Below are 26,874 nucleotides of genomic sequence, written 5' to 3' on the forward strand. Positions count from 1 at the left end.
CCGTCCCTTCCGGGGAAGCGGTGGCCGCCGCGTCCGCCGGGCGGCTTCCCGCCCCCGCGGCTCCGGGTGACGCTGCTCCAATAAGCTCGCGGGGAGCCGCAGCCGCGGGCACCCCCCCCCCCAACCGCGCCAGCCCGGCCACCGGGATGAGGGCCGAGGGCGACGGCGGGCTGGAGCGCTTCTGCAGCCCGGGCAAGGGCCGGGGTCTGCGGGCCCTGCAGCCCTTCCAGGTGGGGGACCTGCTCTTCTCCTGCCCGGCCTACGCCTACGTGCTCACGGTCAGCGAGCGCGGCAACCACTGCGAGTTCTGCTTCGCCAGGTAGGGCGGCGCCGGCGGGCGCGCAGGGGCTCGGGGGGCGCCGCGCGCGCTGGCGGGCGGGAGTGCGCGGGCCTCGCGGGGTCCTAGCGCCCGCGGCTCCAGGGCGGGGGTGGGGAGCGGGTGGGGACCTGGAACCCGGGACTGGCCGGGCCACGTGCACTCAGCAAGACCTGCCAAGTTCCCGCCGCCGCACGCACCACGGCACGTTTCCCCTGCTGGCCCCGGCGGGCTGTGCGAACCCGCCAGGGCAGGGTCGTGCCTGCAACACGTGGGCTCGGAGCCAGACTTGCTCCCCAGCCCTGGCCACTCGGCGCTGTGCCGGCGGGGCCCCAGGTTTCGCGCAGCGGCCACAGCACAAGTCACCTTTCACTTGTGCTTCCTGCGGTGTGGTCTGTGCCCCCCTCCTTTACCTTCGCCCCGCGCTGCCGCAGGCTTGCCGTGCGATCACCGAGGAACTTAATGACACTTCGTATTTCATGTGAAGTACGTGGCCCCTTGTCTTTCTTGTCACCCTCTGCTCTTGGTGTTTGGGGAGAAACCCGGGGGGGCACCGATCCGGGGTTCAGAGGGACTGTAACGAGGAGACGGGATCTAGCTCTGGTTTGGGGTTGGGAAAACCGGGTTGCTTGGGGGATTAGGCAAAACGTCTGGTTGGAATTGATATTTAAACGGAGCAGATCATGTATGTGTGCATGTGTGTATATATTCACATACACCAACGCGTAATTATATCTTCAAGCCTTATGACAGTTTCAGACCTAAAGGCACCCTTAGAAAGCATGAATGCAACACTTTCCTTTTTAAGGGGGAGAGAACTACTGCCCAGAGAAGAAGTATGTATATTCACGCTTATAGTTAAGAAAATGAAATCTGATGTGCTCAGTTCTGCCCATTGCCTACCTAGCCAAGTCTTCAATAAAAGGACTGAGGCAGGAACCATGGCATTGGAGTTTATGCCATGGGACCTTCCCGGACCCTGTTTTCCTTTCTTTGAACCTCAGTTTCTTCATCTTTGAAGTGGAGATTTCTGGGCTAGATTAAGCCCACCTGAGGTTTGCAGGTACCTTTTGAATACAGGTCTCCAGTCCAACACACACCGAAGAACTCAGTGCCTGAGATATGTTCATCTTATTCCACGGTAAGACAGAGCAAAAGAAGGGACAAAAGCTAAATACTATAGTCATCTTGCCCAGACTCCCTGCCAGAGCTGTCTTCCGCTTTGGGGGGACCTGGAAAGGAACTAGACACAGAATCATGCCGTGGGCAGCTTAAGGGCTGTATGTGATGTGTCTCTTTGAATTGGTGAGCCAAGAGCTAAAGGGTCATGGCACCACTTTGCGACGTTTGAGTGAAGTGAGCATTGGGTTTTCCCAAAGTTAAAAAGGCTGCTGTGTCTGGTCCCTTGATCTTCTGAGCCTTGCTGTGGCTCAGAGTCTGAAGCAGCGTGGGTGTCTGGAGTGGCAGGAGCAAAGCAAGGTCACCCCGCATGGAAGGGGCCTCCCTCCTCCGTCAGGGATCCTGGTGATTCCTGGGATCCATCGTGGCAGAGAAGACTGCGGGACCAGGCACCTAGTAGGCGCTCAGATGTCTGTTACCAGACTCCTCCTCCGGTGAATTATAGATCAAATCCAGCTGGGTTCGCAGTGGAGCAGCAGAGTCGAGAGATGGTTCTCTTTCGCCTCCGAACTGTACCTGCTGCACACGCCCTCACCTCCGGACTGGAAGGTGCCCCAGGTGCAGCTTGGCCAGTCACCCACCCTATGGGACGGCAAGTTTGCCTTTGTTTCCCCCTTTTCTGAATGACATTCATTAGTGTTGCCTTAGGCCCCTCTCTGGGGCTGCCCCTGCACCGGGGAGGGACCACTGCACCTCCCCCTGCTTTTCTCTGGCTTAGGTGAACTTCTGTCAACACCCACAGTTCCTTTCCTCTTTCTCCTTGAGGACTCATTTGAAATCAGCTTAAATAACACGAAGGCTATGATGACATCATGACACCTGTGAAATCAGAAATATGTTTGTACTCACTCTGTGGTTTCTCTTAAATCCAGTTCACTTAGAATTAGTGGCTAGATCAATCTCCAAGATTTAGCACTCTTTCCTCTGTCAGCTGTTCGTATAGACCGAGGACAGATTATTCTGTTCAGCTATACTGGAGGTACACGTGTATGTCCCCATGGTTCCCCCAGGGATAGGAACAAAATTCTCAAATACTCTTCCATGACTTCCCCTCCCCTGCTATAAAAAGAAAAATGTACATATTGTTTCTTGTGCCAGAAGTTGAAGGTAAATAATATTGCTTAAGACAAATGAGCCTGCAGAGATCTTCCCTATCATATTAATTGTATCAGGGTTTGACTTATTTTGAAGGAAAAGAAGTGATGTTTTTCAGAATAAGTATGTTCTGCAAATGGAAAAATAATAGGAAGTCTCTTAAGTCACAGCAAAGTGGAATTCTTACTGTCAGGGTAACACAGGCAAAGTTTTGCCTCTGTATCACATTTTCTCAGGGTGACACTTGGGAAGATATGTATCTTGCCTCAGCTGCTAAGAGGCAGCTCCTAAAAATATAAATGTCTTCAAGTTGGGAGCTGTCCTCATCAGACCTCTCAGATTTTTTGTGTGTGTGTGCGCACAACACATGCAAGCACATATGTTGGCCTGGTCAGTATTTTGTGGCACACTTTTCCACTTGATATTTAATGTATTTTAACACTTGCTAGCATTTGTCTCAGAAAGAGAAAAATCTGTAACCCATGTTCCATCTGAGAGGGCTTCCCTGGTAGCTCAGTGATAAAGAATCCACCTGCCAGTACAGAAAACCCAGGTTTGATTCCTGAGTCAGGAAAATCCCTGAAGAAGGGAATGGCAACCCACTCCAGTATTCTTGCCTGGAGAATTCCATGGACAGAGGAGCCTGGCAGGCTACAGTCCATGGGGTCCCAGAGTTGGACATGATTGAGTGACTTTCACTCTCCATAGGCACATGCTCCTATAATCTATTCCCTGCATCTTTTTACATGTGTTTTAAAGAAATGGGTAGGAAGATTAAGATAGCCAACAGGGACTTTCCTCGTGGTCCAGTGGTTAAGAATCCACACTTCCGTTGCAGGGATCATAGGTTTCCATCCCTGGTCCAGGAACTAAGACCCCTCATCTGCATGGTGTTCCCCCCCAAAAAAGTATATGTACACACACAGGCACATGCACACACACACAGACAACAGATTTCCTCTAAAAAGTTACACTGAAGAATATAAAATTCAGCCATTTGTACAGTAGATAATGAGATATTGGTTTGCCATTTTCAACATTTCAGTATTTCAAGTTTTTCTTTTATTTAGAGACTGCAAAGGAGGGACTTTGGGGCCAGTTGGACCGGGTTGGAATTCTGGTTTCATCCCTTCCTGATGGATTGTCTTGAGCCAAATTATTTAGCCCCTCTGGGCTTGCTAGGTGGTACTAGTGGTAAAGAACCCAGCTGTCAGTGCAGGAGACATAAGAGATGTGGGTTTGATCCCTGGGTGGGGAAGATGCCCTGGAGGAGGGTGTGGCAACCCACTCTAGTATTCTTGCCTGGAAATCCCATGGACAGAGAAGCCTGGCAGTCTACAACCCATAGGGTCGCACAGAGTCAGACATGACTGAAACAGCTTAGCATGCACGCACTTACTCCCAGCTTCCTTTATCTGTAAGCAGTGCACATTAACACCCACCTACTGAGCTGGTCCTGAGTCAGGGAAGTCAAGTGCCTAGTACAACCCAGACCACTCGGGAGGTGTCACAATTGGCTCGGTGTCTTGCTTTTATGGACTTGTTTGATGAGCTCTGTTGGCTAAATGTTAAATAGTATGAGAACATATTCTCATTTCAGGAACATTTTTATGGCGGTCGGGTTGAGCTGGGGAATACTGGGAAGAAAATATTATACCTTGTTGGCCAGTGGAATCATCATTCAGATGGCAAGTTGACCCAGAGTTGAAAGCAGTTCTCAACCTCCCATTCAATTGCATAAATAATGGGTGTCTGGGATCAGTTTTCAGTATTTTCCAAAACCTGATGAAAATGATATGATGAGCGTACACAGGTAAAGCTTTATTTATTATTTTTTTAAGGAGCCTTGTGTAGCTCCAAAATGATTAACGACTTTAATACTTTTTGCTCTGGAATTAAACAAAGGTTTGAAATAAGAAACAGAGGAAAACAGAATGTTCCACCTAGCAAGGATACCACGGCTCTGCTCTGCTCTCTGCCTTCAGGGTGATTCAGCTGTGGCAAGGGGCAGTCCTGCAAGACTTCAGGTGTGCACAGTGCCAGGACAGGCACATTTTTCACACGCAGGGAGCATCATTTCTGTGCTGGTGTATCAGGGCCCAGTGACCAAGCTGCATGATTAGCAACAATTTGAGATGAAAGAGGCAGACTGGCAGCAGGATAGATATCCTAAGTGAAATTCAAACCCTGGTGAGTTAAAACCACCATCTAACCCCTTTCCTTCCAAAAAGCAATTGCACAATACCCTCTCGATTGTAAAAATTTGAAGATCCCGTATAAAATGATAGTCCTTTAAATCGTGTTGCTCTTTGCAACTCATAAAGCGTTTCCAGGTACATTTGTGTTTTGATCCTCCCAGGATGGCTTGTGTAGAGAAGACCTTGTCCCGTGTTACGTAGGAAGTAACTGAGTGTTGGAAAAGTTGTTTCCTTGAATTTCACATTTTTGGGGGTCAGATACTGACTGCCCCCTAAGGGCCAGCCTCTTCATGGAGGGAACTGCGTCTTTCTGTTCTGAGTGTAGTTTTCCTTCACTGTCCTTTTTTTTTTTTTAATTTAAAATTTTTTATTGGACAATAATTGCTTTGCAATATTGTGCTGGTTTCTGCCACACATCTACATGACTCAGCCACACTTATCTCTGTCCCTTTTGACCTGAAACTACCATGTGGTTCACACCTGGACACAAGGACTTAAGTCACTTCTGCTTTCTCAAGTGAACACAATTTTTACCACCTCTTTTCTTTTGCTTCCCCCTGCCCCTGTGGATAATACAACAGATTAATGCATTGTTTCTAAAAGTTCAGCAAAATCAGTTGATTCATCTGTCTTGGATTTATCTGTCTTGGTTTCAGGGATTTTTTTTAATTCCAACGGTTTGGAATTTGTGTAACAATTGCATATATTCTTCTGTATCGTCCACTATTACCTGATAAAATGTGAAAAGACATATGAGGCTTTGGTCCTTTGGTGAGTTTGGAATATATATATATTTTTTAATTTCACTTTTATTTATTTACTTTGACTGTGTTGGGTCTTCGTTGCTGTGTGCGGGCTTTCTCTAGTTGGGTGAGTGGGGGCTACTCTTTGTCGAGGTGCACAGGCTTCTCATTGCGGTGCCTTTCTCGTTGCAGAGCGCAGTCTCTAGGCACGTGGGCTTCAGTAGCCGCAGTCCTCACACTCAGTCATTGTGGCACCTGGGCTTAGTTGCCCCATGGCATGTGGGATCTTCCCAGACCAGGGATCAAACCCAGGTTCAATGGACTGGACTCTTGCATTGGCAGATGGACTCTTTACTACTGGACCACCAGGGACGTCTGGGATAGTCTTAAATATGTTCAAATTATTTAAAAGGAGTTTGTCATCTTCATCTTTATAGGTACATATAAAGAGTTTGTTTCTGTGTGCTCTGGCAGGGCAGCATGAGGATGTTAACCACTCCTGCCTATTTTTTTTTTTTTTCTTAAACAGACCCATTCTTCAGAACTTTTCTCTATGCAAAGTTAAACAGACATGGTTTGAGAATAGAATTCATGATGAAAGGCCCCTGGATGGTATTCCTGTAGGACAAGCACTGTCTGTCCTAATGGCACCCTGTCTGTCTGAAGATTCTTTAAAAGATTCTCAGAAACGTCTTAAATTTCTTTGGGAAGATTCAGGGTTCAGGGCTGTAGTTTGGCAGCAGCTGATTTTCAACAGAATTCAGAATTGCTAAGAACCTGGGACAGTGAAGTTATCTTCAGTTCAGTTGAATTCAGTCGCTCAGTCATGTCTGACTCTTTGTGACCCCATGAATCGCAGCACGCCAGGCCTCCCTGTCCATCACCAACTCCCGGAGTTCACTCAGACTCACGTCCATCTAGTCAGTGATGCCATCCAGCCATCTCATCCTCTGTTGTCCCCTTCTCCTCCTGCCTTCAATCATTCCTAGCATCAGGGTCTTTTCAAATGAGTCAGTTCTTCGAATTAGGTGGCCAAGGTATTGGAGTTTCAGCTTCAGCATCAGTCCTTCCAATGAATATTCAGGACTGATTTCCTTTAGGATGGACTGGTTGGATCTCCTTGCAGTCCAAGGGACTCTCAAGAGTCTTCTCCAACATTACAGTTCAAAAACATCAATTCATCTTACAGAACTTGAAATAGAAAACTGCAAAGAAAGTTGCTGCTTGATTTTGGTGTTTGAGACTTAACTCTTTTGCCTGAGGTTCATATCCCCTTTCTTTTTCTTGTCAATATAGAGAAAACGTGAAATCGTTGTAATTTTAAGCCACTGTATTTCTGCATCCCGAGGAGGCAGTCAGTAATTACAAATATCCCTTTGTAACTGGAGTCATCAATAACTAAGTCATTCCCACCATACGCACATCTTGTTTTTTGTACTTCAGACGTGGCGGGAAGTAATCACATTTCTCAGTTTGAGGACTGCTTTCATCTGACCTGTGCCAGGACAATTGGATTGAAATTTCTCCTCTCTTACTGATTCTGCATCCTCATGTCTTGTTCTTCTCAAAGGCAGCCCGGCTCTGCTTTGCCAGCTTGCCTTTAAGTCCATGAGTATATAGCCCTGATCACCACCAGGGAGCTAGGAACAGGGCACCCTGATTGTATTTGACCAGATGCAGGCTTTGAGCCCTCTTCTGGAGAGGCTTCCCTGGTAGCTCAGCTGGTAAAGAATCTGCCTGCAATGCAGAAGACCCTGGTTCAATTCCTGGGTTGGGAAGATCCCCTGGAGAAGGGATAGGCTACCCACTGTAGTATTCTTGGGCTTCCCTAGTAGCTCAGACAGTAAAGAATCCACCTGCAGTGTGAGAGACCTGGGTTTGATCCCTGGGTTGGGAAGGCATGGCAACCATGGCAACCCCCTCCAGTAATCTTGCCTGGAGAATCCCCATGGACAGTGGAGCCTGGCGGGCTATAGTCCATAGGAGCGCAAAGAGTCAGACACGGAGCCACTAAGCACAACAGAGCGCTGGTCAGCCTGGAGGTTAGTCACTTCTGGAGCCGTCCCCTTGCCTCTGGAGAGGGGCCCACTCTGGGACTAGAGGTCTCTGTCCTCTCTCAAGGGATCTGTATTAATGTGATCAGTCTCTGTACACCACCATCAGTCTCCCATTCTCATCCCAACCCTCGCATCTCTGGATTTCTAGTGAATCTGTGGGAGTTTAGGGGTGCAGTCCTCCAGCAGGGAATTGACTGAAGTAACTGCCTTTTCAGGGGCTGAACCCATGACCTTGGCCTCATTAGCACGGGCGCTCTAACCAGTCACAAAGCCACACACCTCACTTTGTGTAACTTCTGCTGACTCTGTTCCTACCACCCTCGGAGGCCTCCTTTTCAATTGCAAAGGCGTTCACGCCGGCACAATAGAACAGAAGGAAATCGGATCTCTTCTAGACTTCTCTGAAGGCCAGAGATATGTGATTTAGCAGGAAAATAAGACCAAAGTGTCTTGAGGGTTCAGGAAACAACTTATCTTTCTAGTCCATGCATTTGTTGAGACTCCAACTGTGTGTCTCATATTTTCCTTCCATCAAAAATTTTAAAATACTGTGGGACTCCTTGTGCCAATGTATTAAATAAAACCTAGGGGCTAAGTGGAAGGTTTCTGATGACTGAGTGGAAATATGGCATGTGCATTATTCAAGTGGATTGGGTTCGCTTCTTAAAGGAGTGCATCAAGAATCCATAAGTGCTTCTGTTTCACAAGTTTATAGTCCCTAGAAACCAAAATAAATGCTTGCTGTGATAGCTGAGACACCACTGTGTATCTGCAAGTGCACTGAGATGAACAGGACATCTCATCGCCCAGGGAATCTGCAGTCACCAGTTGGGGGAGAGAAAGAATAAGGACGATTCCCTCACGGAGAAGCGAATTTCACACCAGGGCCTGAAGACATAGGCGTATCCTGGGGGAGGGAGGTGCAAAGGAAGTCTGGCTGACAGCAGGATGCACTTTTTCATCTGAGCCAAATAAAAATCTCAAGGATTTTATATCCTGGCACTTGAAAGGAGTTATGTTGCCATCTGTGACAAAATGAAAAGATGTTGGACCGGAGGAGTTTTTTGTCTTGAGTCTGTGAGGACCAGGAAAGGCTCTTCAAGGGATGTGGGCCCTGGGCTCAGATCTTGTTGATTTTCTTCACTTGTGCCACCTGAAAACATCTCTTACTCCTCAGTTACACAAATCTCCAGCAGAGTGGCAGTCCCTGTCAGTCACAGGTTCTTAAAACCTCAGCAGTAAGAGACGTTTAATGATGGGCGGATGGTAAGCTGAGAGCAGGGATTCTGTTTTTAATATATTCAGCAAATATTTATATTTATGGGGCATTCACTGTGGTTCTGGGCTTCCCAAGTGGTACAGTGATAAAGAATCTGCCTGCCAGTGCAGGAGATGCAGGTTCGATCCCTGAATCGGGAAGATCCCTTGGAGAAGGAGAGGACAGCGCACTCCAGTATTCTTGCCAGGAGAATCCCATGGACGGAGGAGCCTGGTTGGCTACAGTCCACAGGGTCGCAGAGAGTCCGAGAGGACTGAGCAACTGAGCACACACTAGGTTCTGAATCCCGGTGGAAAAAAGGAACAAAAATCCCTCCCACCATGAAGCTTCTGTTCCAGTAGGTTTAATTCATCTTTATTTTACACACCGTAGACTGAAAAGAAAAAGCACAGCATGAGAGTCGTGAATTAAGTTTTATTTGGGGGCAGAATGAGGACTTACTGCCCAAGAGACAGCTTCTCAGATAGCTCTGAGGCCCTGTTCTGAAGAGGTGGGTGGGGGAGTTCAGCGTACGTTTGATTTTGGTGAAACGTGCAGCGGAAGGTTGCTGCTAATAATCCCAAGGGGGCTTCCCTGGTGGCTCAGTGGGTAAAGAATCTGCCTGTAATGCAAGAGACCCAGATTGCTTCCCTGGGTTGGGAAGACCCCCTGGAGAAGGGAATGACAACCCTCTCCAGTGTTCTTGCCTGGAGAATCGTATGGACAGAGGAGCCTGGCGCACTACCGTCCATGGGATCGCAAAGAGTCTCAAGAAGGTTGCGACTAGTCACGAGCAGCAGATGTCTCTGCTAATGATTTTAGTGCTTTTCTAGATACGAGGGGATGTCAGAAGTTGGGCTCATAAAATTGTCTGAAAAATTCTAGCTATCTGAAGGCCTGTTCTGCCGGTTCTTCCCAGAGCACAGAGTGCCTCACTCCTCGTCTCTGCCCTGGACTCCTTTCAGGCAGTGGTTCAAGGTCAGCGACTGCGGTGGCTAGTGATGTCATCCTTGTAGAAGCAGATAGCAAGTGACAATTTTTAGCTGATACTGTAGTGCCTTGAACTTTGTCATTTTAGCAGTTTTTGTTAAAGGCAGTAATGTTTTAAGTTCAGTGCTTTCTTTCCTCAAACACTGATAATCCATGTATGTATGTCATAAAACTGTTAACCAAGAAGTTTAAGCACACACTCTAGTTCATGACTTATGCAAACTAAGGGAGAACTCTGATCAGATAATACTGGGTCAAATGAAACTGTAGCATCCCTGCATTGTGTTAAAATAGCAGCATTTTGGGTAGACATTTTTTGGAATGTGATGAAATTTGGTCTACTCATACACTTGAATCAGTTCAGTTCAGTTGCTCAGTCATGTCCGACTCTTTGCGACCCCTGGACTGCAGCATGCCAGGCTTCCCTGTCCATCACCAACTTCCGGAGCCTACTTAAACTCATGTATATCCATTAAGCTTTTTAAGTTGTATTTAGAAATATTTATTCAACTGTATTTGGAAGTGTTTATTCATACACTTGAATAAATATTTTTAAATACAACTTTCAAAAGCTTTAGGATTTTTTTCATCTTAAAAACTTACAGGGTCACAAAGTAGTAGAGATTCAGAAACTAACAGTTGATTTATTTCACTCAATAGTAAATTGATTTCAGCACATGTTCAGGCCTTCCAAGGCACCTACCTGCTAAATATTTTCTAGGCACAGAGTGGGGGAAGCAGCTCACTGCCAACTTCTGTTCTGTGCATCTTCAGAGAGTGACCCAGTGGAAGGCTGCTGTAGGGTCAAGGCTGCCTGCAGGCGCGCCCCCAAGGCTGGGCATCGCGATGGTCCAGTCTGCTCTGCAGTGTTAATTTCACTCCAGCAGCTCCAAAGTGCATGTGTACACACACATGCATGTGTTTGCACCTGTAGCACCTTCTGCTTACACACATGCATGTGTTTGCACCTGTAGCACCTTCTGCTTACTTCCTTCATCACACTTGCTCCTTGACAACAGGAAACAGGTCTTCTTCAACCTTGTAGGTCCAGCACTTAGCCTGAGGCCTGATAGTCTCATTAATATTTATCTCAATAAATATTTAATCAATGAATTGTCTCATTTCTGTAGTCTTATTTTACCAACAGCTCTGTGGGCAGGCCTCATCCCCTTCTGTGTTCGTTCTTGGATCCTTATAGATACTTACAGAACACTTCATTGATCCCTGTCTTCAGGGCAGAATCTTGACTGCTTAAGTCCTCTCTATTCCACCTTGCCTGGCATTTTCCCTTACTGCCTTTTTCACTTAAAACCTAAACAAAATATAAGTGGTCTTTCCAGTTTCCCCCACAATGGTGCTACATCATTCCCCAATGGTGGCTGTTACCTATGGTCAGTTCTTATAAGAGAGAACTAAGTTAAAAATGAGTTTGTTGTTTCCTTTTGACTTCCTCACTGGTAAGCATCAGAGAAGTCAAAGACACATTGCAAGGAAGCATCCCTGTGATCTCCCACAAAAGTTCATATACAGAATTTCAGAGGAGAATGTTCAGTTTAAAAGCGCACACATCTGTTCTTTGGGCAGGCTTCAGCTGTTAGGGATTTTACAGGGCCTGCGAGATGAGGTTTGGTCGTAGGTGCTGTCCAGAGGCTGAAAAGAGTCATCGCCGCTGTTCCATAGGCTCAGCAGCTCTCTGCTCTATCCGTGAGCCTCATGATTTTTTTTCCTTTCTAAGGCAGAGGAAGATTTCATCTCAACTAGAGCCTTTGCTGTTTTTCAGTTTCTCAGTCGTGCCCGACTCTTTGCGACCCCATGCACGGACTGCGGCATGCCAGGCTTCCCTAGAGCCTTCATTGAAACAAATCTTAAATCAGCATCCTCACTGTTTTTTCATTGCTGAGTTTGATTTTCATGAGTCAGTGATGTGGAGAGTTCATGTCTACAGTATTTTTTTAGCTTTATTGAGGAAAAATCGACAGATACGATTGTATTTAAAGTCAGCCTGATGATCTGGTGTACACAGAGGCTGTGCGATGATTACTAAGATCAAAATAATCGGCACATCCATCCTCTCACACAGGTAACTTCCTTTTGTGTGACAAGAATGTTTAAGCTCAAGTCTCAGCAACTTTCAAGCATACCCTACTGTATTATTATCTGTAGTCACCGTGCCGTCCAGTAGATCCTCAGACCTTTTCCTCCTTACAGCCAAAACTTTCTGCCCTTTGACCTGTGTTACTCCATTTCTCCCAGGGTCATCATTTTTATGACAAGGCCAACTGTTCAGTGCTGACCACCAAGCCTCCTCTTTCTCCTTGTAAATCACAGCTTCTGTTCCAACATTTGGGAAAACCTATTAGTTGCTAGCTTACTGCCCTAAATATTTCCTGCTTCCCTGGAGGCCCTGGGCTCTAACTTTTAACAAGCCTCAGAACAAAGCCGGATGCCCTGGGGGGAAGGTTCAGCCCTGCTCTGGGAAGAAGCTCCCGCAGCAGTGGTCCCGTTTCACTGTTACATTGTGGATTAAAGTGCTACATGGAGCATCTTTCAGGGTTACACAAAAACCCATACCCTGAGTATTATCCTTGTCACCTGACCAGGGTTATAATAGGGTTCTGCCACAATTCCTCCAATTTTTATTTCTCTCCAATAAAAATTTGCTAGTGGAACCACTCACTCTGGGTGGGAGGCTAACTTTGTTTCTGATTGTCTTATTTCAACCCATGGTGAAGTTATATTGTGCCGCTGGGGCTTTTTTCCTTTTCTCTTTTTTCATTTGGCCAGGGCTGCCTCTGTTCAACAGAGCCTCCTTGTCACTTCTTCCATCACCGTTAGTTAAAAGTAATTGTTATTGCAAACCCACTCCATGCCAGTATCATTTTCTTTCATGGGGAAAACCCACAAAGCATTCATTTCGGTAGCAGAAAGGAGGGAGCTTACAGGATCAAATCCTTTTTATCTGGACCCACAGCACCTGCGGCAATGCATTAACTAGCAGGAGTTGTTAATTACAGTCCTAACTTGTTGATCTTCTCGGCTTCCGAATTTTAAAAGCAAGAAAATTAATCACTGCGCGTGTCTCCTCCTGTTGAAAATGACAGGAGCGTGTCTTCTGAGTTCTGTTTCAGCCACTGATAATCACACACTTGCATTTTCTTGTCACATTTCTTTCCTCCTTTTGTGGATGGAACCATTTCTTAAGTTCAAAGAGCCCTTCCATTCACAGCAGAGTAGATATTTGCCTGTAAAACAAAGGCTTTAGAAGCATAAATCCTCTAATATGAGTCTGAGCAAGATGGTACTGAAGATATTTCAGGTTGACATCACTTTAAAAAAAACAGACACAAAAGTATGAAGACTAATTAAAAGTGTAGTAGTGGCGGGCTTCGCTTATATTTTTTCATTTAATTTACATAACAAACCCGCGAGATAGAAACTGTATCTTTATGGTGGAGGAAACAGGTTCAGAAAGGATGAATAAGTTGCCCAACATCGCATAGCACCTCAAGCATGAGAAGGAAAAAGGAATTGAGACAGGGAAATAGGAAAAGGAGCCCAGCACAGTCATCCTGCATTGTGAAGCAGGAATCAGGAAGAGGTGGAAAGAAAGCTGAGCCTGGCTTCCAGAACACTTGCTTGTCATAGTAAGAAAATACAGTGTCTGCCGCTTTATTCTGACCTATCCATCCATCATCAAGGTAGTTAAACCACCTAATCCATCCTGTGTGTGAGTCATTCTTAAGAAGAGATACATTGTAAACAGTCTGGACTGCAGAGAAGAATGCTTCAACAGTCTTCATCAAATCCTGCCCTTGAAAACTCTCAACCCAAATGGATGACTGTAGGCCTAGACCAGCAGTTGTGTATTATGGAGGCACATTCGACCTGGGTAGCTTTCTAAAACTCCCAGCACAGACCAGTCTGATGAGACTAGCTGGACCCAGCCCCAGACGGGCGTGGGCAGCTGAAGCTGAGGACCACTCAGAGGTTGTGCATGATTTCACCATTAATGTTCCTTTTGTTCCCTTACTTTTCACTTATTTCACTTCATTCCTCCAAATGACCTTTATTCTTCTCTCACGGAGGGCAGTTTTCTGTTCCTTGTTTTGCAGTCTTTCCCCAAACCTCCTGGACAATTCAGATCGGGTTACATTGCAAATGAAAGCTTTACAGCTGGGTCTTCTGCAGGCACAGAGTTTATTCTAAAAGCCTTGTGTATTCTGACAGTGAAAATGGATATCCCATATGAAGTTTCTCTCTGGCTGAACTTTGCAGTCAGCAGTAGTTGGACTCTCAGGAGCTCTACTTTTTGCTCTCTGAAGCACATACACACACACACACAAACCCTCTCTTGCTCTCTGAAGCACACACACCCGCATGAGCCAGCTCAGCACATTGTAATCGGGGTTTCCACCGTTAGACCTACAGACTGTATGTGTGTCGCCCTGTGGTAAGCTATGGGAAGAACTGAAGCATGTATCTGGGTAGTTTAAACAGAGTTCCCATCCCTACCCCGTTTCACTGAGAACTGCTATTACCAAATAGACCAAAGGAGATTCTTAAACTGTTCGCTGTCAGTAACTGGCTTAGCTTTTCTCCTTCTCTCCGCTGAAGGCAGTCTGGCCGGGAGAATCTTTGTGAAGGATATTCACACAGGTAAGCCAGGTAGGTGGCCCATAAGCACGTATACAGTAACATCTGCATCTGAGCCAGGCAATGCTTTTCTGTCCTTTGTGAGAGCTGCAGTGTGTTATCACCCAGTTCCCAGAGGACGCAATCCCATGGGGACTGGCCCAGTGTCTGTCTGCAAACACACCTGGATTTACTGCCTGAATTTACTGCCTGAATGAGACAGAGGGACCTTCTTTGCACAGGCTGAATACAAAATCAGCCCTTATTTTAATTGCAGTGCACTTCAGGTGACATTGAGTCCTCTGGCATAGTTGGTCAAGAGACCCTCTGTGGGGATGTTCCCCTTCCTGGATCTCATTTTCAGAAATGACTGGATTCTTCCCATTGTATCTTTGAAGCCAAGTAGCATTAACAGGAAAAGGGATAGGCTACCCACTCTGGTATCCTTGGGCTTCCATGGTGGCTCAGACGGTAAAGAATCCCCCTGCAATGTGGGAGACCTGGGTTCAATCCCTGGGTTGGGATGATCCCCTGGGTTGGGAAGATCCCCTGGAGGAGGGCATGGCAACCCACTCCAGTGTTTTCGCCTGGAGAATCCCATGGACAGAGGAGCCAGGCCGGCTACAGTCATATGGTCACAAAGAGTCAGACACGACTGAGTGGCCAATATAGCATGGCGCAGCATTAACAGGATTCCACTGGAGCTGGGATGTTGTGCAGATGAGGGTAAAGAATGTCTTTATTTACTCTTCATTAGTGCTATTACAGTTTCGATCCCTTGGTCAGGAAGACCCTCTTGGAGATGGGAGTGGCTTCCCACTCCAATATTCTTGCCTGGAGAATTCCATGGACAGAGGAGCCTGGCAGGCTACAGTCCATGGAGTCACAAAGAGTCTGATACGACTGAACAACTAACGCTTATTTACTTACTGCTATTACCTTATCAGAAAACTAAGATCATGGCATCTGGTCCCATCACTTCATGGGAAATAGATGGGGAAACAGTGGAAACAGTGTCAGACTTTATTTTGGGGGGCTCCAAAATCACTGCAGATGGTGATTGCAGCCATGAAATTAAAAGAAGCTTACTCCTAGGAAGGAAAGTTATGACCAACCTAGATGGCATATTCAAAAGCAGAGATATTACTTTGCCAACAAAGGTCCATCTAGTCAAGGCTATGGTTTTTCCCGTGGTCATGTATGGATGTAAGAGTTGGACTGTGGAGAAAGCTGAGTGCCGAAGAATTGATGCTTTTGAACTGTGGTATTGGAGAAGACTCTTAAGAGTCCCTTGGACTGCAAGGCGATCCAGCCAGTCCATCCTAAAGGAGATCAGTCCTGGGTGTTCACTGGAGGGACTGATGCTCCAATCCTTTGGCCACCTGATGGGAAGAGTTGACTCACTGGAAAAGACTCTGATGCTGGGAGGAGGAGAAAGGGACGACAGAGGATGAGATGGCTGGATGGCATCACTGACTCAATGGACGTGAGTCTGAGTGAACTCCGGGAGTTGGTAATGGACAGGGAGGCCTGGCGTGCTGTGATTCATGGGGTCACAAAGAGTCGGACACGACTGAGCGACTGAACTGAACTGAACTGAATTATCTTATCTAGACACATAGATTATTTTTGTTTGCTGTAGTATATGCTCCTTGATCATGTCACCATACTCAAGGAAGGATATTTTGCATGATGGAGACAAAGTATGTCCCTTGATGTGTGAATTCTGATTCTGCTACCAACGTGCTGAATGGCCATGTTGGGTTAGATATTTCAGCTCTAAGATCTTCAGTATCTTCATTTGAAAAGCTGGAATAATAACCTCTTCATAGAGCTGCTGGAATTATTAGAAGAGATCAGTTTTCAAACTTTTTGTTCTTAAGATCCCTCTCTACCTATAAAAATTGAGAACTCCAAAGAGCTTTTTTTGTTCACCTAGATATTTATCAATATTTACCATATTTATAATTAAAGATAGAAAATATTATAAAGCACTTGTTTTTTTTAAAATGAGGACTCTTCTTCAAGACAAAAGAATTAATGAGAATAGTGGTGTTTTACAGTTTTGCAAATCTCTTTAATGAGAGGTTAAAGAATACAAGTGGATTCTCAGATATGCTTTTGAATTCAGTCTGGCATGTAATGTAGTTTTGCTTGACATATGCAAAGGAAATCTGGCCTCAAGTAGGTGTGTAATTGGAAGTGAAGGAGTATTTTAATAGCCTTTTCAGTTAATTGTGGATATTCTTTGATCCACCATTAGAACTCAGTGAAGTGATTTTTGTCTTAAAGATTAGTTGTAACGTGCACTCTAAAGCCATGTCTATGAATTTTATGTACTCTGTTACATAAAATCCCTTAGTCTGTCTTGTACTTTGAATGACTCTTTTAGTCATGTGTAATTTTTTAAACATCATACTCTGGTCATTTGGAAAACATTGGTTCACTCAGTTATATAGACCTCCTAAAACTTTATTTCATCAAACCATGAAATCAAACAAACAAAAAAGACCCCACAATTATTAAAACCATCACCAATCTTTCAGATGAGAGACTGTCAAACTCTGGGCAACAGATACATGTGTTCCAAAATTCTAATTTTTGCTTAAGAGCCCACATTTTATCACTGGCAACAAATATTGCCAATTATTTCCCTTGATGTGATGGACTCACTTCATTTATTTCCATTATATACCTGCCAACTACGCAAGTCTGAACAGCCAATTTGTCTTAAGTTGTTCTTCCTAATAAAAGTGATATTTCAAGAAAATAGTGGCACATTCAGTTTATAGCTCCAGGGATGGCCAAGAGTTCATCCTCATTCTTCAGGAGGAGCAGAAACACTTCTGCCTTCTTCCCCCTTCATCTCAGGATGCCAAGAAGATACATACCAAAGACTCACGATTCAAGGACATTAATGTTTGTGACTGCTTTAGTGGGCCTCCCGGGTGTCTCAGTGGTGGAAAATCTACCTGTAATGCAGAGACTGCAGGAGACTTGGGTGTGATCCCTGGGTCAGGAAGATCCCCTGGAGGAGGGCACGCAACCCACTCCCGTGTTCTTGCCTGGAGAGTCCCATGGACAGAGGCGGACTACGGTCTATGAGATCGCAAAGAGCTGGACGCAGCTGAAGTGACTGAGCATGCACACACGGCTTTATTAGGGACGGACATTCTTTATTTTAATTTATCTTAGTCTAGTTGGTTTACAATGTTGTGTTAATCTCTGCTATATAGCAGAGTGATTCAGTTATATATATATATGAATACACACACAGAGGAGTCTGGCGGGCTACAGTCCATGGGGTCGCCAGAGTCAGACACAACTTAGTGGCACTGCCACCACCGTGTAATGGTTTGCATTCTCTCATCCCAAACTCTGGGTCCATCCCTTACCCCTTGGTAACTACAAGTCTGTTCTCTAAGTTTGTGAGTCTGTTTCGTAGGTAAGTTCATTTGTATCATAGTTTAGATTTCTTTAGGGGTATTCTTAAGTGAAACTGACTTTTCCCCCCTGGCTGTGAGCAGGTGGAAGTGAGGAATACAGTGACTACTTACTCGTTGCTTTGATTTATACCAAAGGCTTTGTGGCTCAGCTGGTAAAGAATCCGCCTGCAATGCGAGAGACCTGGGTTCAATCCCTGGGTTGAGAAGATCCCCTGGAGAAGGGAAAGGCTTCCCTCTCCAGTATTCTGGCCTGGAGAATCCCATGTACCAGTCCGTGGGATCTCAAAGAGTTGGACACGACTGAGCGAATTTCACTTCATTTCACTTCAAAGCCTTGCGGGTTTCACCCTCTGGGCACCCTTCACTTTCTAGAGCACAAATGTCAAGACACTAAAGGCAGTAGTTCATTCTGGAAATAGTTTTGATCTCACGGGCTCCCTGAAAGGGCCTCTGGACCCCCGGTAGTCTACAGACCATACCTCAAGAACCACTGGCATTATGTAACCTCCTGACAAGTTAGCTCTTTCTTCCTGGTCTTCATTGTCTGTGGCCGTGGACTTGGTGACTAGCCAGGCTGAATGCAGCCTGGCTTTTGGGAGATCTATTATTTTGATGAAATCCCAATAGAGTTCTTCCTGTGTTCACCAGAGCCCAGTTGTTTTTTTTCCTTCCTGGGATATTACCTTGGTAATATCCGAAACAAGCCGAAAACAAACCTTGGTTTCATATTAGCTTTACTGCTCACATCTATGTGTGGAAGATCTCTGTATATAATCCTTGTTTTCTTTTTGTATGGTATAGAGCTAATAAAGACATTTTTTGTGATAGTTTCCTGGTCTGTTATATTGATGGTCTTAATTCTGGTTTCAGAGACACTTCACTAGTCTGTGATAGATTCTAGGTGGCTGGTGAGCCCTCAAAATTTCAGAACATTTTCTGTTGTTCTTTGAGGGTTGGGGATAAGCTGGGTTGTTGAGGAGAGTTAATAGCTTCAAATTCTCAGAGAGGTTTTATGACCTCGTCCCCTGCAAAACCAACTGTCACCACATGGCTGTTTCAGATGGACATTGTTATGGGTGCCGTCTACCCATCCATTGTCCATGTCCCAACACACGTCTTTTGGAAAAGAATTTTCAGAGTTCCCTCTGCGGCTTTGCCCGTCTGCATTTTCCATCCCTTTGGCATTCCTTCACGGTGCCCGTCAATTAGCACTTGCTCACTAGTCACTTCACAGTTGTCTTTGAGCACATCGTCTGTCCTTTCCCCCTTGGCATAAAATGCAGGAGACGCCAGGGCCAGCCGTCTCATCCACATGTATCCTCGGAGGGTATTTCAGGCCAGAGGATGCACTCAGCCAAATTAGTGGGCTCCTCTTTGAACCACTGAGATGTGCAAACTCGGAATATTTATTTATACCTCAACTGCGAGTTGGCGTTTTTTTTCTCCCACACAATTCTTCAGTCTGCTGCTTGGAATCCAAGCACTGTCATGAAAACTGCAAGGCAGCCAGTTTCGTTCCAACAGTAGCATTTTTGGAACCCTTTCCCGATTCCGTGGGAGTAGTGTGGTGACTACCACTCTCTGAGAAGACGCGGAGGAGGACTCTGCAGCGTGATGATACGTATGTCTTGCAATGTCAGCCTTCCGGGCACGCTGCAGATGGGGTTGGGGTGAGGGGGCTCCATGGCAGGGCAGGGGGCACCCCTGGCAGTAAGTGAGACTGCCCTATGCAGCACCAGCATTTCTGTACATTGGAAAGCTGGCTTCAGGGTGGTCAGTGAGAAGCAGACAGCGGGCTTTACAGATCGCACTCTCATTTAACGAAGTGGTTGTTCCCCATCTCAGAAAAATTTGAAGGGTTCTGTCATAGGCGGTTTAACTCAGTGGCTTCACAGTTTTTGAAAAATCCCGTGGCTTGTCTAACGCAGCAAACACACCAGCACCTAACAGTTGGGGAATAGCAACGTCCCTGTCCCCTATGAGAAGCGGGAAAATTAATTCTATGGTGATGAACGGGGAGGACTGACCTAATTATGACAAGGCAGAAGAATCATTCAGTGGGATACAGACAAGGTAGATGTGTGTACCAGTCAGATCCAGGGGTATTTTATTTAAGAATATGCCTCCAGTTGCTGGGTAGCGTTGTTTTTAAACTTCGCTTCTCAGACAACATTCGTTACTGACACGCTCCATCCTGTCTTCTGCATCCCTAAATACTAAAGATTGTCACCCACTTTGTGTTCTCAGCAGTATAGGTCGACCCCAGTCCTCTATCTTTACAGACCAGGCTTCCAAGATGGCTTTGTTTATTTCTGTCCCTTTCTAGCAGCTGAGAAAATCAGGACACAAGAGCCTCTGACTTGCCCCAAAGCATTGAGTCATAGTGCAGGTTGATGTTAACAGCTGTGGTGTCCCAGGCCAGGCTCACGAGTCAGAGAGCATGTCTTTCGTCTCTTTGGAAAGTACCCTTCATGCTGTCGGGGTCGGTCAGTGGCAGCGTGTATCCCCTTTGACTAACTCATTCCCACTCAAGGGCTGAGTCTGGTCAAACTCTCCTTTGGGAAAATCCCACGTACCAGTGGGAGAGCAAGGTAAGGTGACTCTTGGCTCTGCTTTCGAACCAGATGGCTGTTGTTATTGCATGATAAAATGTGCGGCTTCACGTTTCTCTGCCTCTCGCCACTACAGTGCCCTTTCTGTTTTTTAAGGAAAGAAGGCTTGTCCAAATGTGGAAGATGCAAGCAGGCATTTTACTGCAACGTGGAGTGTCAGGTAGGTGTCTCTGGGCCAGCTGGCAGGGAGGGCCTGGTTTCCACGGAAGCTCGAGACCCCAGCGTCCTCCTCATCCTTGTCATGGCATCCCAGGGCCCTCCCGCAGCCAGAGCTGGAACGCCTCCTTGTGGCGTAGGGTGTGGCTGGATGCCCCTGTGTGCTGGCACCCAGGACTGATGGTGATGGGCAGCCAGTGGACAGTAACATTTTGGGGCCCCACACAGGATCAAAAATAGAGGTTGGTAAAGTGGGAAAGACACAGGGACCACGTTGGGTACAGGCAGGTGTATCACCAAGGTAACAGTCTGCCCCCCACGGCTCCCAGCAACAGATGGAATGTGCAAAGACAACCAGTGGAAAATGTTAAAATGCTGTCTTTAAAATTGTTTAGTCTTTACCATCACCAAGTCTGAATTTGTATCTATCCCCCTAGCAGGCTACATGTCACCCTTGGGCTGGTCTAATCTAGCCTGATTCCAGCTGGACTTAGGTGGGCCCCTGACACAGCTTTTGTGCAGCCAGAGGTGGACTGGTCTGAACTTGGACCTGGAGACCTGGGGGCGGGGGGTGAGCGGTTCAGGCGGCAGGTTGCATGTAGAACACAGGCCATCTGGCTGGCTGGATGCATCTCGAGGGAGTCTTGTAACCCAGGACTGAGGATTTCAAGAGGGTATTTGGAGGAACTCTTGGTAGACTCTTTAAGGGATAAGTTTTGTTTTTTTTTTTTCCCCCCCAAACTTTTCTACTTAATACTGTATAGTTACACAGAATGTTCACAGGTATTACAGAAAATGCACTCCATGTTCTAGCAGTTTGAATTTGGGGAGGATATGATCTTCAACCTCTGTGTATCCTCCCCAATCTATTTTTTAAATGGGAACCTACCAATATGGCTTGGGAAATGATGCTACTGAATAGTGGTTCTAAGGGACAGGGAGGCCGTTCTTCATACCTGTACCTCAGTTTTGTTCTTCTTCCCATACTTAACTGTCACTCTCCTCTGCCCCCGACCCCTGCTCTGGTCGACCACATTACCCATGGTTTCATTTTTTTTTTCTCCTCTGTTTTCTCCCTACACAGCTGGTCTCTGAATGTCTCCAAAGGGTGTTGTGCAGCAGTGGGAGAGGTTGCTAAGCCCCAAAGTCTTATCTGACAGAGCTCCCCTCACAGAGCCCCTGGCCAGAGGAAACACAGGCTGAGCCGTTGGCTTGGGAAGGTCTGCCTTGGCTCTGAAGGCCACGTGCATGGTCCACCTCCCTGTGTCTCCACGCAGGCTTCCGGCCTGCAGGGCGGTGAGAATATAGATGGGCTTGTCATTGGTTTATCAGGGAGTGTGGCTTCCTCTGAATAGGAGAGACCGTGCTTTGCTCCTTCTGATTATGGACAGAGAGTTCTGTGGTTAGATTGCTGGGCACGCGAAGAGGTCAGTGAGCGCCGGAATGATGTGATTTGGTTCCAAGCCTGATAAGTTAGCTGTTTCTATATTTAAGTTAAATGCTTCTAGAAAAAGTAGCTCATGATATTCTGGTTCTTTAAAGAAGCCAGCTAGTAACTCACACGCAGGTCAGACTATTGTAACACAGAAGACTCGGAGGGTATAGTTCCAGCCCTGCACCTGCCTACCTCTGTGAACTTGACAATCTAAAGGACATCTCAGACTCTTGTTTCTTTAAATGTAAATGAGGACAGTGGCCCCTATCTTGATGAATTATAAGGATCAAATGATATGTGAGATATCAAAGTTCTATGTAAACTGTGATGTTGCGTGCAGGCATGAGGGCTTGTAAATAATAATATGATAGTAATTCAGGCTGGACTGAAGCTTAGCTTTATGCAGAGAATAAAATAGGCAGCCCATTTTAGAGTTAAAGGACTGACGGATTCTAAGAAACTTGAGATCCTTAATGGTATACATTATATGAATAGTGCTTGTTACAAAATGGAGCTTTAACTTCTCTGATGAACTGTAAACTCGGCATGGATATGAAGCATGAGCGTCTGTGAGATGCTGAGCTACCTCTGGGTCTCTTGAGCTGTCTTCCATTAGCCCCCCCAGGTGGCATTACACTGATGCGTAACCGTACTCCAGGTTGGGGTGTTGCGGTAGCCATTGTGGTTCCCTTGCCTTTAGGACCTAGTCTTCCAGATTTGCTGACTCACAGTGATAGGTGCCTGGCCTTGCGAGGTTCCCGGCAACCAAGTGCATCAACCTGTGTGAACCAGAATGCCTCCCTATTGTTGGTTAGTCTCTAATTCGTGTCCTCCTCTTTGCACCCCCATGGACTGCAGCACGCCAGGCTTCCCTCTCCCTCACCATCTCCCAGAGTTTGCCCAAACTCGTGTCCGTTGAGTCGGTGACACCATCCCGCCATCTCATCCTCTGTTGCCCGCTTCTGCTCCTGCCTTCAGTCTTTCCCAGCATCAGGGTCTTTGCCAGTGAGTCGGCTCTTTGCATCAGGTGGCCTAAGTATTGGAGCTTCGGCCTCCGCATCAGTCGCCTTACAGAAGGAAAAGGCAGGAAGATATGACACTGAAAGAGGAGCCTTTTTGTTACTTTACACCAAGCAGCTTGACAGGCTGCATGTCCTCCTCCTGGTGTAGATAGATTGTACAGGTCAGATCATAATGTGCTTGCTGCAGCAAGGAACCCCAGGATGGGGGACACAGTCCTGTGATTCCAAGTCATGTCAAAGGTCCGGGGTGTGACAGCTTGCTGCATCCAGCCCCACCACGTGCAGTCTTCCTCGCATCTCGCCAGCCCCTGGGCCAGGACACCCTGGGTCCTAGAGAGTAGTTTTGCACTTCAGTTTCCCCGTGCTCCGTGAAGTATCTTGTGACCAAAGTACTCTCGTAGATGACAAGTAGTAACACCCTTCCCCAAAGCCACCGGTTTCTAGAAGTGAGGCTGGATTTGGCCTGTTTCATGTCTGTTTCCCATCTCTCCTGTCCTGGCAGGGGGAGGCACAAAATCATTAAGGTCTTCCGTCCTGTCGTCTGAAGGGCTGAGTGGGAGCAGGACGCCGTATCACAGTGAGACAGGAGGGCCATAAAGTTAAGTGCCTAGAAACAAACGGCCGTAGAAGGGCTTCGTCCATAAAATCACTGGGGAGGAGTGTGAGGCATTTGCCCTAGAGGGAAATGGACTCGGAACTCTGCCCGAGGGAATACTTGGATGGGATCACGGTGGAGACTCTGCTGCAGGGCAAAACAAGGGATGCAAAACAAGGGCAGCTGGGAGGAAGGTGATTGAGTGATTCTCCACCTAAGAAAGCATGGCCCTCGCCCCTGTTGTTCAGGCACTCAGTCATGTCTGGCTCTTTGCAACCCCTGGGACTGCTGCACGCCAGGCTTCCGTGTCCTTCACCGTGTCCCAGAGCTCACTCAAACTCATGCCCATCGCGTCAGTGATGCCGTCCAACCATCTCACCCTCTGTCGTCCCCTTCTCCTCCTGCCTTCAGTCTTTCCCAGCATCAGGGTCTTTTCCTCTTCACTGGGCCTTCTTCGCAGGCAGACCCCACCCACCTGGAGCCACCAGGGGGTCCACACCACAGAGCAGATGACCGGGTTGAAAGGAGCTTATCAGTAGATAAGAAAGCAGTGTCCCCAGTGGCTGAGTGACTTGCCCAGGGTCACACAGCAGCAAAACTGAGACCAGAGTGTGCAGAATCCCTGGGGAGGGCTTTCACTGCTTTCCAGCACTGCGCCTGGGGGTCCTGAGGACCCTCCAGGAGAAGAGGCGCTGTGGGGATGAGTCAGAGACGAAGTGGCCTTTCATGGAGGTGAAAGGGAAGATCCCTTCCAGTCGCATTGTCTTTCCAAAACCTCTCTGGGAGTGTAAGGTCCACATCCCTGCCTGAGGGTGTCCTTCCAGGAATGCAGCATGTTAGAGCCCCTGGACTCTGCTTCCTGCACCCAGCCATCCGCTCTGATTGCAGGACTCTAGGACCATGCTTTATTTTATACAGTTTGGCTCAAGTCTTGTCCCTTTTATTCTCCTTTTCGTTCATTTGACTGAGTGTGATCCTGCCAGAGGAGAGATTTTAATTGACAATGCATGAAAGGGTAATGGGAGGAAATATAAAAGAAATAGAAATTCCTTTTTAGTTAGGCTCGGTTTGTAAGCTGTGTGTTTTAATGAACTATATTTATTTTTATAAATATGCCTGGAAAACTAAGAGTGTTGTTCACTCAGACTTTTTTTGTTAAATTGTACCACGACACATTGAAGAAGTTTAGAGTTATTACATAGAGGAATCATTGTGGAGTAGAACTTTCTAAGGTGTTATTTCTTAACATTGAAAAATAGAAGAAAATGGTTTGTGTGTTGTAAGTGGAGGTATTAGGATTACGAGTGTGATTTTGAAAGGAGGAGGGGGCATGTTCTGATGAAGATTGAAGAAAGCATATATGAGGAGTGTGTGACCAAAGATATGAGAACACTCTCGACTTTTATCACCAATTACAAAGTAACTGAAGTGTAGAAAATGTCTAAGAATTGCCCCTGTGACCCTGTCATTTTTTGGGTGATCAGTGAGTGGGCTAGAGTCAGGGGTTTAGTCCTGGTTAAATTCACTTCGTTCTCTTCATTCAGACATGGGAAGCATCCTCAAAGGAGCCACTGTTTTTTTCCTGTGAATAAATGCTTAACATCACTGGTAAGAATCAATGAGTGTGTCCCATCGCTCTTTTATGGAAATAGAAAACAAAGCAGATAGGGGCCAGCAGTGCCTGTCATCCCGGTGTCATCCGGGGTGAGGTAGTCACTAAGCCCCTGATTCCGTTGGCATTCTTCCCCTCACAGAGAACAGTGGTGGAGAACAGCCGTCCTATGACATTTTCTTACTATTCCACATTTTATGAAATCACTTATGCATGCTACTCTGCATTTCAGGAAATCACACAGGCATGTATATAAATAAGTTCAGTTCAGTCGCTCAGTCATGTCCAACTCTTTGCAACCCCATGAACCGTAGCACGCCAGGCCTGCCTGTCCATCACCAACTCCCGGAGTCTACCCAAACCCATGTCCATTGAGTCAGTGATGCCATCCAACCATCTTATCCTCTGTTGTCCCCTTCTCCTCCTGCCCTCAATCTTTCCCAGCATCAGAGTCTTTTCAAAAGAGTCAGCTCTTCGCATCAGGTGGCCAAAGTGTTGGAGTTTCACCTTCAACATCAGTCCTTCCAATGAACACCCAGGACTGATCTACTTTAGGATGGACTGGTTGGATCTCCTTGCAGTCCGAGGGACTCTCAAGAGTCTTCTCCAACACCACAGTTCAAAGCATCAATTCTTTGGTGCTCAGCTTTCTTTATAGTCCAACTGTCACATCCATACATGACCACAGGAAAAACTGTAGCCTTGACTACATGGACCTTTGTTGACAAAGTAATGTCTCTGCTTTTTAATATGCTGTCTAAGTTGGTCATAACTTTCCTCCCAAGGAGTAAGTGTCTTTTAATTTCATGGCTGCAGTCACCATCTGCAGTGGTTTTGGAGCCCAGAAAAATAAAGTCAGCCACTGTTTCCACTGTTCCCCCATCTATTTCCCATGAAGTGATGGGACCAGATGCCATGATCTTCGTTTTCTGAATGTTGAGCTTTAAGCCAACTTTTTCACTCTCCACTTTCACTTTCATCAAGAGGCTCTTTAGTTCTTCACTTTCTGCCATAAGGGTGGTGTCATCTGCATATCTGAGATTATTGATATTTCTCCCGGCAGTCTTGATTCCAGCTTGTGCTTCATCCAGCCCAGCGTTTCTCATGTACTCTGCATATAAGTTAAATAAGCAGGGTGACAATATACAGCCTTGACGTACTCCTTTTCCTATTTGGAACCAGTCTGTTGTTCCATGTCCAGTTCTAACTGTTGCTTCCTGAACTGCATATAGGTTTCTCAAGAGACAGGTCAGGTGGTCTGGTATTCCCATCTCTTTCAGAATTTTCCAGTTTATTGTGATCCACACAGTCCAAGGCTTTTGCATAGTCAATAAAGCAGAAATAGATGTTTTTCTGGAACTCTCTTGGTTTTTCGATGATCCAGCAGATGTTGGCAATTTGATCTCTGGTTCCTCTGCCTTTTCTGAAACCAGCTTGAACATCTGAAAGTTCATGGTTCACATATTGCTGAAGCCTGCTTGGAGAATTTTGAGCATTACTTTACTAGCGTGTGAGATGAGAGCAATTG

At 46.4% G+C, this 26,874-nt stretch overlaps 1 protein-coding gene across 1 annotated transcript in view; it reads left to right on the forward strand.

The window, feature by feature from the left end:
- Positions 1-26,874, forward strand: part of SMYD2 (SET and MYND domain containing 2) — a 53,459-nt gene continuing 26,585 nt past the window's right edge. The window contains exons 1-2 of the mRNA XM_040263169.1: positions 1-319; positions 20,623-20,686. Of these exons, the coding sequence (XP_040119103.1) occupies positions 147-319; positions 20,623-20,686 (237 nt within the window). The 5' untranslated portion in view covers positions 1-146. The remainder of the gene's footprint in view (positions 320-20,622; positions 20,687-26,874) is intronic.

Source organism: Oryx dammah, unplaced genomic scaffold (assembly GCF_014754425.2).
Source record: "Oryx dammah isolate SB20612 unplaced genomic scaffold, SCBI_Odam_1.1 HiC_scaffold_21, whole genome shotgun sequence".
Classification (NCBI taxonomy): Eukaryota; Metazoa; Chordata; class Mammalia; order Artiodactyla; family Bovidae; genus Oryx; species Oryx dammah.